This window comes from Pezoporus flaviventris, unplaced genomic scaffold (assembly GCF_033815535.1).
Source record: "Pezoporus flaviventris isolate CSIRO_AGI_PZ_B2104156 unplaced genomic scaffold, CSIRO_AGI_Pfla_v1 ptg000001l, whole genome shotgun sequence".
Classification (NCBI taxonomy): Eukaryota; Metazoa; Chordata; class Aves; order Psittaciformes; family Psittacidae; genus Pezoporus; species Pezoporus flaviventris.
The window spans coordinates 45,548,872-45,561,243 of record NW_026892549.1 but is presented as its reverse complement, the minus strand read 5'-3'; the positions used below and the strand labels follow the sequence as shown (position 1 = coordinate 45,561,243).

Genomic DNA, 12,372 nt, shown 5'->3' with positions numbered 1-12,372 from the left:
AAATTCCTTTTAGTGGTGACATTTCTTCTTATTGTTCAGCACAGATCAAGCACTAGTGACCAAATGCATACGCTGTAATTCCAGAGCAGAAGTTATTTTCTTGTGCAGCCTTCCTAGCATTATCTCTATGTATAGTTACCATGGCTCTTTTTTTCAGTTTTCCAAAAGAAGATGCCCTTTCATTTCTATCTGCTTAGATTTTTCAAAGCTGACAGTAGCTTGGGGTGCTCAACTGAGAAGGCACCTTGAAATGATCAGGAATGCAGAAAATGAGGGACTACTAGAAAGTGCTAGAAGTGACACTCTTGAAATAGTTATGGTTAAAAAACAAGGCTACTTCACATCTTGTGTGAAAATAGCAAGAACTGTTTAAAGAGTTTGCTTGTAAACAACAAAACCCAAAGAATGTAACCTGTGCCCAAAAAGCCACGTGTGAAGAAATTATTCAGAACCCTATAAAAGAATATTTGTGCATATTTTCACAGAGATTTAGGACTTGAAAAGCCCTCCTGAATTGTCAAATCATGTATTTTTGCTATCCCAGGCAATGGTAGGAGGCAATTCCCCACCAGAGACATTTCAAGGTTCACTTCCAGAGCAGGGGGCTCTGCTGAATGCCATGCTGCCTCAGCACCACCTTATACCTGACTGCAATGATCCTCTGTGCTGGTACTAATGATACCTTCCCAAATACCCATTCCTTGGGTAGAGTTGCCTTTTGCCTTCTGCACTCAAAGGATTAAGGGATTTCTTTGAATTTTCAAGTGAGCCTAGCAACAGGAACAACACTTGGCCCTCCTGAGGATGAGGTCTGTGTCTAGTGAGCCAGGTAATTCAGCTGGTAGGTTGCTGAAGAAACATAGGTGCACACCATTTTCTGTAAATCCTCACTTTAGCAGCGAGTTCACATGATTTCTCAACACTTCCAGAACTGACAGGCCCAGATGGCAACATCTTAGGGCTGGGAGAACTGCCTGAGGGCCCCTTGCAAACATTTAGAGCCGAACATGTGGAAAAATAACTTGCAAAGCAGTTCACACGCGGAGACGTCTGCTCTGCTAGTCCTCCATCAGAAGACAAGCAATGACATTTGCCAGCCGTGTCACCCACACAACTCTGTGGAAACTGCAGGCTGCTCGAACACAAGCAAAGGTCAAAACTGGACCATGGTTTGCCCAAGGAGCCCATGTGTGGGAAAAGACTGTTGAAGCCTTTTGCCTTTCCATATTGTAGCTCCTCTAAATTTTGTGTGAGAACAAGCTAGCAATTTGGTGCTCTTTTATTTCCCAGGGTAGCCTTGAGGGGAAAGCCAGAAAAAACAAAGTATTGGTTAATCAACACTTTCAAAAGAACACCAGTTCTTCCAGCCTGAAAGGAAGGAGCACTGGGAAAACTTGAAAAGAGAGAACATTTATACAAAAAGCCAAGCCCAAAATCTATTTACTTTTCTAACAATTTTCTCAATTCCCCATGCTAACATGACTCCAAGTCTTGCTCAAAATATGTCTTGTTCCTCACCCATTCTCTTTCCTCCTCAGACCTGTGGTAGGCCCTCATTCTTCTGTTCTCTGCATGCCATTTCACTGCTATCAGATTGTCTGTTGTCACACAGGGCTCTACTCTGGCTTTGGAAAAATAGGACTCAACGTTTCTTTTTCCGTCCTGGGGTTTCTCAGTTCATTAACAAATCAGCTCTGGCTGTGTGGCTGTCTGTGGAAACTGAAGCTGGTGGTCTCAATTGCAGTTCCTAGTGGAGATGATTTCCTCTCACAGAGACTAGCCTGCTATTTGTCATCAGTTGTGCTCCTTTGTGACAAGTCTCAGCAATATTGTCACAAGTGGAGCAGGCCATGGAAAGTGCCCCTTTGGAAAGTGGTCCTCAGAAAAGCCTCACAAGCTGCTGGGCAGAATGGGAGAAACATGCTGTGCCCTGTGCTGTGGGGAGACGCTTCCTTAAAGGGCAGCTTTCAGGTGCAATTTTCCTTGCATTTTAAAATGAAAAAAATATAAAATACTAGAGAAGGGTAGGCAAGAACATTAGGGGAAACTGTATTTAAAGGTGAGGAATGCTTTCTACTAAGTGAAAAGCTTTTTTCAAAGCGTGTGTGCTGAATTATAGCTGTGAGCACCTAGCCAGTCATGCCCCAAAGATGATGTTAGCGATGCCTTTGGAAATGGCCAGATGCTGAGAAAGGCTGTTATCTGTTGGATCTGAAAGCACTGCCAGCTAAAAGGCTAATTTATGGGACCTGAAAAAAGAAAGATAAGATTCTAATCAAAGACAAGGAGCGACTTAAGTACCACGTTCATATGAACTCACATGGAGGGAGAGGAGAAAATTAGTATTTCCAGAGATTAAGGAACTTCAGTGTACGTCTGGTTTAAAATAGCAGCAGGGGTGGGAGAGATCGGGCCAAGGAGGGGATTACTGGAAGGGAGTGACATGTAGCTTGCTATGCCTTGCCAGGGCAGCAGGGGAGGCACAAGAGTACACAAGAGAAAGGTTCTCTGATGTCCCACCACAGACATACACGCACCTCTTGCAGGAAAGCTCTCCCAGATCTACCCAAGGCCCCTCAACTGCAAAGCTGAGGTCAGTGCATCATATGGACTGGCATGTACTTCCCACCACCACACACACTCAATGCCAGCCTGCTTGCAGGGACTTACTGGCAATGCACACTGCCTCAGGCAGAGACCTTTGCAGCAAGACAAGAGCTATTGTCTTGGAGAGGACATCCAGTCCCAACATAGATGCATTCCTCCAAGGCAAATGACCACCATCAAGAAAAAAATGCTGTTTTCTTCCTGGACTGACTTTGTCTGGTTTCAATCAGGGCACTGAGCACTGCATCCTGCCAGGTCCCTCCATTGCAGGAGAAAGCTCTGTTCGTTACCATGCATCACTCTACACAGAGGCATTGCCTCTCAGTCTTCATAGGTGAACAAAATGAGCTTCTCAACAGAAGGTGCCTTCCCCAAATGATACATTAAACTTGCAGTAATTTTGAGCCCTTTCTGTTGCCTGCCCACATCCTCCCTGGCACACAGCAGAGAGCACTCCTGCCATCCTGCTCCCACTTCCCGCAGGCATCCACAGGCTCTGGGGACAAAGGAGATGCGCCAGGTGATGACGGCTGGTGGTCTCTGCTACCTACCGTCTCTCACTCTCTAGTAACAACTGAGCCGTGCATCCCGGTACAAAAGTTGGCTGCCCTCTGGTGCTTTCCACAATGGGGAAACAACCATATGCTGCTCGCTTCCCTGAAAGCAGCAAGTGTCCTCCTATGTGTTCACCCCTCTCTCTTGCGGCTACAACATCCATCTTGGCTGGTGCTACCCTGCCCAGCAAGGGGAACACTGGAGGTGTACAACTGCTGCCCTGCCAAATAGCACCCAGGAAGGGCCGAAACACACAGCTAAGTCCAGGAAAAGGGGGTCAGAAATTACCGCTCCCCAGTGCTGGCAGCCAGAGCTCCAGCTCTGCGCTCATGCTCACTTTTCTCCCTTTGCTCATTCCCAGCCCTTTTCTCTCGGCAGCAATAGTGTGACTCCAACTCACATCACTTTGTTTTGACACAGCGGAGCAGCCGCTGTGGCCTCGCCTTGACTCCGCTCTGTTTGGCGGCAGCAGCGCCGCGCTGCTCCTTCGGCTGGGAGCCCAGGGGGCTGCGGGAGCAACACTTCCCACCCTCCGTGAGCAGGGAAGTGCTTCTCAAAGCAGCAGCACAGGCACCAGGCAGAAACACTCCCTCTGAATCCCCCACCGCTCTATTTCCAGCCCCCAATCAGCCTCACTTCTCCCTTACTTACTCCTCCAGAAACACAGAACAACTTTAGTTTACAAAAGGGCTAAATCCCTGCCAAATTTCAAATTAAAACAGTGCTTTGGCTACAGCTGAGCATTAAAGAAAGCAAACAAGTAGCTTCTCCCTGGCCTCTGCAGCACAGGAACCCCCAGACCTTATCCTCAGATTGCCTTGGGGCTGCTTCAGCAGCAGTGCATGGTTCACATTGCAGAACAATCATCAAACCAAGGGGCATTGAGGAATCTCTTGTGTTCCTTGGGTTCCCATGTGCAGCGAAGATAGGGAAGCATCGCTTGCCAGGTGAAGACCCCACTGAAAGCTCTTGGAGATGTGAAGCCAGGCTAGGTGTGGAGGCAAACGCAAGCAGGCAGCTATTACCAGCCCCAGCACTGCCCTCCAATGCGTGGCACCCTGCCCTCGCTGCATGCATGGAGGATGGCCAAGGCAGCTGCCCAAACTCAGGACCCTGCCAAACCCTCCCTCCAGCATCACATCCTTTGTTGCAGCCCAAACCTTTCCCTGGCATGTCCTGCTTTTGCACCTCTCCTCAGCACCAGCACCAGGCCAGGGAAAGAGTGGTGGCAGCATGTGTGTGTAGGGCATTACAGGGGCATTATATAGCATGGTTTTCCTCTTTCCGTCTTAGTGCTGGACTACCGAGGTAAGGAGCCACCATTTGGGTTTGGTGCTCTGTGCTGAGCTCACCAGTCCCAGCTCCTCAGCGCAAGGGCAGCACTGCCAGTCCACTACCACCGCACAAGGGCTGGAAGCCGGGGGAGAAGCTGGCAGCTCTGCGGCATCCTGATACGTTTATCACCCTCCCTGTTGTTGCTGTTTGTTTTTACAGCAGCAATGGCTAACGACACTATTCCTCAAACTGGCAGTCACGCCTGCAATTGCTGCTAAGAGCCGCCAAAGCCACTGATGGAGGAGCTGTGGCAGAAAGCCAACAAGCTGTCCAAGCTCGCCTAGAGGCCCTCGCCTGGTGTCTGTGTGCCTCACTCTGCTGCTCTGACATGGGGTAAGATGGGGCCAGCCCTTATAAAGGTTTTCACAGGGTTTCTAGAGGGGCAAAAATCCCAGCACAGCCTGGTTTCTACCTCATTCCCTTCCATTCACCAGCAGGGGCATTTCAACCCTGCCCAGGAAAAGCCAACGTTGCCCTTTCAGCATGGGGACAAGCAGCTCAGGGTTCCCTGTGCCAAGTGTCCTGGCATGAGGCTGACCCAGCTAGGTGAATGAGCACTCCTGAGCCATCATCCATCTCCAGCATGCTGACATTGCAGGCAAGGCACAGCACAGCCCTTCCCCTGGCACCCTTTGCTTTGCCAGGTCATCGCTCCCTCTGTCACACCCTTGTTAGCCACCGGCTTTGTGCCACCACTTACAGAGTGCCCTTGGGTCCTCACCCACAGCCACACGGAGTCACTTTCCCTACAACCCAGCAGCAACTGCAGAGGTAAAAAGACACCATCACCCCACATACCGCCAGGGGACTCATGCCTGCACCCTTCCCGTGACATGCAGGAGACAGCAGGCTTCCACCCCTAATGACACTCTGAGATACAGAGCCCCTGCTGCTACCCCATTTACCCCTTCTTCTTTTAAAATAGACTCTTAAATGCCTGACACTACCTGCAGCAGAGGTTGCATCAAAATCACACCAAGTTGTATTTTTCTTAAACAAAGTGTGCTCATTTTAGCTGCCTTCTTCCTTATGATGAGCAGCAGACTGAGCAGCACCCAACTCCCTGGTCAATCTGGCTGTGGCGCACATAAGGAATAATTAAACCCCAAATGATTCCTCCCTTTTTGTCTGTTTACTTCACAGAATTTTTTTCCTCCTTGTTGGGAAGCCATCAGCCAGTCTTCCCCCCCCCTGCTTTTCGCATGTGCATATTTTTTTAAGTTTTGCTTGGACATTCACTGAAGTGTACGAAATGCAAATTACAAGTGCATGGGCTTTGCTGTACAATTAGATGGGGGGAAAAAAAAGCTAAAGAAAAGATAGCATGGTTCCTCAGCTCCATTTGTGTTTGAACACCCACAGTGAGGGATCACATTTGAATTATTTTTTGTTGATGGCCTGAATTCCTTGTAAAGCCAGGAAGTTTCACTGCAAAGCTGAGCTGCATGCCAGAGTAAAGAATATGATAGAAGGCAAATAAATGCAGAAGGGAAAGAAAACCTCTCAAATTGGCAGGAAAATATCTTTCACATGAAATGCAACGCTGCTGACTCCTCTGAAGGGGCGAAAGGCACACCTAGAGAAGATGGGAAGATGCTGCAGCAGAGATCCCTTTCACAAGATGGGAGGACTCGGATGGAGGGAAGGCAGGGGGCACACACCCTTGGTGCTGCCGCACTTGGGCTGCTCACACACAGCTCTCCTATGCAGCCCGACACGCAGAAGCCCAACAAGGGTTTCATGGGAGAGGAATGCCTTGCCATTTTCATTATTCATTTTGGTAATGGCTTACCCGGTGTTCAATGTGCTTACAGACGGAGCGCGTGGTTTGGCTGAGCTGGCAGCCAAGCCGGCCCCCAGGGCCCTGGGAAGTCGGATGTCCTGTCTCCAGGGGCCCGGCTGGAGAAATTCTGCATAATCACAGTGAGCCATTTAGCACTTAAGAAACGCTATCGAAATCCCCAGACAACCGCAGTGTCAGTCCAGCCACCCAAAACTCCCACTACGGGCTAGTACAAATGTAATGGATCTAAAAGCCACTGCTAATGGCCTGATCCTGAATGCAGCAAGGCAGGGTGCGCACACAAGAGCTGCGTCTGCCTGCAGCAGGAACAGGAACTTCACTTCGCTAAAGCAAACAGCCCTGATGCTCCAAAAGAAAACATGGAGTTTTGAAGCATCGCTTTGCTTCAACCGACAGTGTTCTCGTTAGCACAGAAAGAAGAAGGAAGAAAACCCCCAGGTATTTGTATAAAAATATCATCATTTTATTACATTCCACACAATACATCTTCAAAGAGTTTCAAATTTCCACAAGATATTTTTCACACACAGGCAACTGGGCAACGCTGGGGATGTCAGGGCTTGAGGAGCAGGGGAGAACTGGGAATAAAAATCAGGAAGTGACCTTCTGTTTTGTCTTTGGTGATTTTGGTTTGAAAGACAGGGTGCCACATTCTCCTCCCTGACACACCGATGCGTACTTGCTACGTCCATGGGGTGAACCTGGTTGAAGCGAGGGGATTGTCTGACCTAGGGAGATTGAACTGACTGGAAACGTGATGCTATCATCTGCTGACATGGCCTGGGCTGACCTGAAAATGCAGCAAGCACATGCCACTATTTCACATCTGTTTTAATCTGGAGCTGGCTGAGGAGGAGTGGATGGCTGGGATTTCACATCACCAGCCATATGCACTGCAACATCAGTGCTGCATAATGAGAAGGCTCCCAGAGAAAGCATTCTGGCCCTGGAAGCTCCTCTCTAGGGGCTGCCTCTCTAGGCAGCACTACCTGCAAGGTGACAGGAGCTCACACGGGTCCCTTCCATCTCTGCTGGGACAGGGACAACCCTGCTGCCCTTGAAAAGCTCATGGGAGTCAGACCTTGGTGGGATGCTGTCCGAGCACTCACCACCCCTAAAGTGCTCACCATGCCAAATCACCCCAGGCTTTTCTGCGCTCCATGCACGCTTTAGACACTTGCTGCTGCAGCTGAGGGGGTCCTGCTGAACCCTGTTGAGTAAACAGCATGTGAGCTAAAATAGGCTGCATGAATAAAGGCAGGGAGGGAGAGGAGACTGACACCCCATCAACAGAGATCCCCTGGGCAGAGGGATCCACTGCAACAGGGGCCAATATCACACATGCACAGCACCGTTTGTGTTTCCACTTTTTCCCCAGACCAAAAGGAAGCTCAAGACTGCAGGAAAGTTAACAGAGCTGCTCGTCTCAATTCATTCTATGCAATATTCATGGGCAAAGGATGGGTGGGGAGCACTAGCAAGTTTAGGAGGGAGGAGGGAATCTGATCACTCAGCACAAATGAACACAAACCTTGCTCACTAGAGGTACTTTTCTCACCTGGAAACAGATTAGAGTTAAGGATTCAAACCACTTTTGCATCTCATCATTCAGTAATTTATATAAGGCATTTCCACTACAATATGCTGGGCCATTCAACAGTCGGAGGCATGTTAGAGGCTCCATCTCACCTCCCTGGTTAAAGCAGTAGCAATAGCTGGGCCCCTCAAGGAGCACCTGCTAGGCTTTGCTTGCTAGATGCTACTGATGCTTTAAGAAGCAGAACATTAGCAAACGCAAAACTAACTGACATTCTAGAAAGTCAACTGGCAATTTTTGTGATTCAGCAGCTATGAATTGGGCAGAGTTAAAAAAACATACCTAAAACCCAGAAAGGGGAACTATCCTTGTCCTAGCAGAAAGACAAGGAGGAGCCCTCTCCCCTTTTCCTGTGTAAAAGCAAAACCATCAGCACCCAGAGCAAGGATACTTATAAAATAAATAAACCTTCAATTCTCAAGAAACTACAGTATTCAGCATCCACCTTAGACCTCCTGAAGTCTATGTGTTACCCTAAGGCTGGCTTTAACAGATACAAACAAAACATTCATTATGAGCTTCTCTGATATAAGGCAACTTTAAATAGATTCACTTGCAGGTGAGGGAAGGAAGATTTCCCCCCCACACACACACACTTCCAAACAATGGCTGTGTTATCATGTTGGCTGCAGAAAGAATAAGATGGAGAGATCTTACTTTTTGGATGTCTATGAATCTCTCTGGATTCTTCTAGCCATCTGAGGTGGACATTCCTACTGTCCAGCCTGGCCTCTTCTTCTCATTTTGCACCCGAGACATTAACACTATCAAACAAGAAACCCAGCCAAAGCTAGATAAGGCAACAAAAAAGCATTGCTCTCTTTCCCAAGTAAACAAATCAGGGTATTTACCATAAACATGACCCAGACCTTCCAGAGGGGAGGCGGGAAGGGGAGAGAAATGAAAAACAAAACAAACATTCCCTGTGCAAGTAGAAGCGACAACAAGCAAATTAAAAGGGGCTGTTTCTAAATATACATTCAGTCAGTCAGACACGCACATTCCCATGCACACTCGCATACACAGATTTAGCACTCTCGTGCATGAGCCGCACACACAAGCTTCCAGGCTCTCCATCAAGTTCCCTTGCAGGTTGCCTACTGGGAGGAGGGAAAAAACCCCAAACCAAACAAGCCTATTGACCAAAAACCACTCCCCAAACAAACAAACACAAAGAAACAAAAAACCCCACCCGACACCCCGAGACTCCTCAAAAAGTAATTGAAAGGGAGCATTCACTTCTGAAGTGAAGGGGCGTTGTGTCTCTTCTGGCGATCCAAGATGCAGCATTAGTTTAGAGTTTGTAAAAGATTCAGGGAGGGCTGGGGGGGACAGAGAAGGGACGGAGATGTCTAAGAGTTCACACGTATGCTAGGTAAGGAAAAAAGTGCAAAACTGAGGCAACGTATTTGAAGTCTTAGTTTCTGTCTGTCTGTCTGGTTTGTGTTTTGTTTGTTCGCTCGTTCCTGTTCGGCTCTCAGCAGCGCGAGCTGGGGTCTTGCTCTAGTTTTATGGTTAGGGTGGGCTCCACGGCCACAGGGGCCCCGTTGGCATAGTGGGAGGTTTTGTAGGTGATGGAGTGATCGCTCTTCTTGGCCGCATAGCGGAACCGGTGGTAGTGGAGCACAAGGGCCAGCGCGACGGAGACCAGCACCACAACAGCACCTCCGGCGGCAATAACGTAATACCAGTAGGCTGGGATGGGCTGCACTGACACCGTGTCCACTGTGGGCTCGGTCCCTGGCAGGAGGGTTGCCCCTGGGGAGGAGACACAGAACAGGGTTGCTAGGTGGGAGGCATGCAGACGCACAAACAGAAACACACATGCTTTCAAGAGTACAGCACGGAGTAACACGAGGTGCCAGGGCTGCCTCCGGATAGGGGGTGTGCGCCTGGCGGGGAGCACAGCCTGGCATTCACTGAGCCCACATATTCAAGGGGCCTGTTTTCTTCCCTCTTAATTCATCACGCCGCCTGGATTTCAATACATATTCCATATGCACATTATTATTACTGTTATTTCTGGCATCAACAAATGTTTTCTTCCCCCCTTATTTTTTTGCCTTCTCCAGATCGGCTGCCTGGCTTTGTCTCCACATGGCAGATGTTGTCAAGCAGTGACAAAACACATCACTTTCCTAATTGGAGGAAGAGCATCACCTCAGATGGGCAAGGAAGTTACAGCAGGAGACTGGGAAAGAAATTACAGGAAGAAACAGTTGCTGTTCTAAAAGAAAAGACAGAGAAGAAGATCTCTGTCTGAAAGTGCTCTGCACACAGACCTGCTCTCACTAGGTGCCCATTCACAGACTGAGAGATTTCCTTTTTACTTTTTAAAGCAAGAAAGAATGGTTGCGATTATTTACATGGCACAGACTGGAAATTCAACCCAACGCTCACTTCAGAAACTCATGCTCTCCACAGCTTAAGCAAGCCAGGACCATGAATTCATGCTGATAAAGCAAACACACCCTAGGGAGGCCTGGAAAAGTACCTGCCTCCCTTGAACTCAAAGGCAGGCAGTGCCCAAGCTCAGCCCAGCAATGGCTAACCCTTCCTACTCCCACAGCTGCAGTGTGTTTTGCAGGGCAGGGCTGCAAGGCCCTGCTCTCCCTTCCTAGGTCATCCCGGGACAGCTGTGTGCACATCTGGTGATCAGCCACCACAGGACCTCACTGCCAGCCCGCACAAGCACGCACACATGTGCCTTGGCTGGCATCGAGCATCGGTGTCTGTGCTGACCCGCACGGCCCAAGACCAGCTCTGTGCTGTTCCTCCTGCACACACTGCTCCCACCTGCCCAGCTCCGTTTGTGTAAGTAACTCCAGAGAGATGCACTTCTGCACCACATTTATTCATTGGCTACTTCAAGGGGTCCGAAGTCCCCAGGGAAGCTCTCAAAGGGTTTGCTCTGGTGCTGGACAGATTGATCCCCTACTCTTGCTTGTCTTCTCCTCTTGCCCCTGGCACACTGTGGGGGGCACAGCCTGTAGGTGCTGGCAAGCAGAATTTTAGGGCTCCTGCAGTTTGGTGTCAGCATACTGTTCAGCTCTGCTCTAACCAACTCCAGCTTGGTTTCTTCAGCAGGCTTGGAGGATGCCAAGGAAGTAAAGCAGAACAGTGCAGGATGTGCGCACTTTGCTAGCAGCAAGGGCATCTCACAGCACAGTTTCTGCCCTCCCCTACAAACACTGCCCTGCCAGCAGAGCCACTGGCTTCCAAACGTGGGATGGAGACAGCTTTTCTGCTGCTGGTGGCACAGAGGATGAGGGAAAATGCAATCACAAGGCTTTCCTCCTCTCCCCATCCCTCAAAACCTGAGCACAGGGAGTAAAACCAAGAATGAATACTGCACCCAGATACATAGCTACAACAGAAAAAAACCTCAAAACCAAGAAAAAAAACCCACACAGCCAAGCCAAATCCTGCTTTTACAGAGCAGCAGGCTGGGAACCACCCACATATTTGTCATTGTACGCAAGGAATTCGGATGTCTCAGGAAAAGCCTACCTGCCAGATACACCACCCTCACCCCGTTTCACCCCAGCTACCCCTCACCACCAGGAATGGGGGTGGCCCTGTTGTTTCTGCCCCCCCCCCGGCGCCTAAGAGAGGGGATACAGGGTGGGCTGTATGTGGGGGGTGGGGAAAGCAGGGAGCAGGCAGTTCTATGTCTTCCTCCTCTATCTCTACCAACCACCCTGGTGAGAGGGAACAGAAGCAGCACATTCCTACACAGGGGGTGTCAGTGTGGGACATCCCTTGGGGGCTGCCATCAGCCCCCACCGGGGTGAGAGCTGCTGTCTCCAGCACAGATCCCACTGGCCAAGCCACCCCACACCCATACACAGCCCACCACCATCCCCGATGGATCAGCAACGCCTCGCCTGTGCCTGACAGTGCTGGGGCAGGGGGTTGACCCCCAGGAAGAGCACGGGGCTGCTCACTGTGCAGAGGCCACTCATGTTTACACTTACTGACAGTCGCTGCTTACATAGCACCTCAGTCCATTGAGAGATTTACAGGCAAACAGCGGCTCACACCACTGATATGCACTGGCCTTGCTGGTGGAAACTGGGGTGGGGAGAGGGGGGGCAGGTGTCAGGGATGCAGACAGCTCTGGAGCCTGTAGGAGAACAGCACTCCCATCCGAAGAATAGAGGGGAGGAAGGTTTCCGTGGCTTTCTAATGTCTGTACATTACCCAGTGCAGGGTAAAAAGGGTGGATCTGTCAATAGAGGAACACACACCACAGTGGTGAGCCTGCGCTCCTTGCCCCCTTCCCCACACACCTCTGACTGCCTGGGGATGAAGGGAGGCAGCACGATGTGCCCCAGATGATCCCGCTCATGGGAAGAACCCCTGGGGGATCTCGAGGCAGTTTCAGATTCAGGACAACCTCTGCTTGGCTCTGACCTACTCCAGATGTCCCTGTGCAGCAGCTGGGGCTGCAAGCATGAGGGGTAGTGCAGAG

General features: G+C 49.9%; 1 protein-coding gene across 6 annotated transcripts in view; it reads right to left on the bottom strand.

The window, feature by feature from the left end:
• NRP2 (neuropilin 2) overlaps positions 1-12,372 on the bottom strand; it is an 88,108-nt gene that overhangs the window by 4,802 nt on the left and 70,934 nt on the right. For 2 of the 6 annotated variants that reach the window (XM_061455380.1, XM_061455386.1), the window contains exon 16: positions 6,743-9,656. The exons of the other annotated variants lie outside the window; for them this stretch is intronic. In XM_061455380.1, coding sequence (XP_061311364.1) covers positions 9,376-9,656 — 281 coding nt within the window. In that variant the 3' untranslated portion in view covers positions 6,743-9,375. Of the gene's footprint in view, positions 1-6,742; positions 9,657-12,372 lie in introns of those variants that run through there. 6 annotated transcript variants of the gene reach the window in all.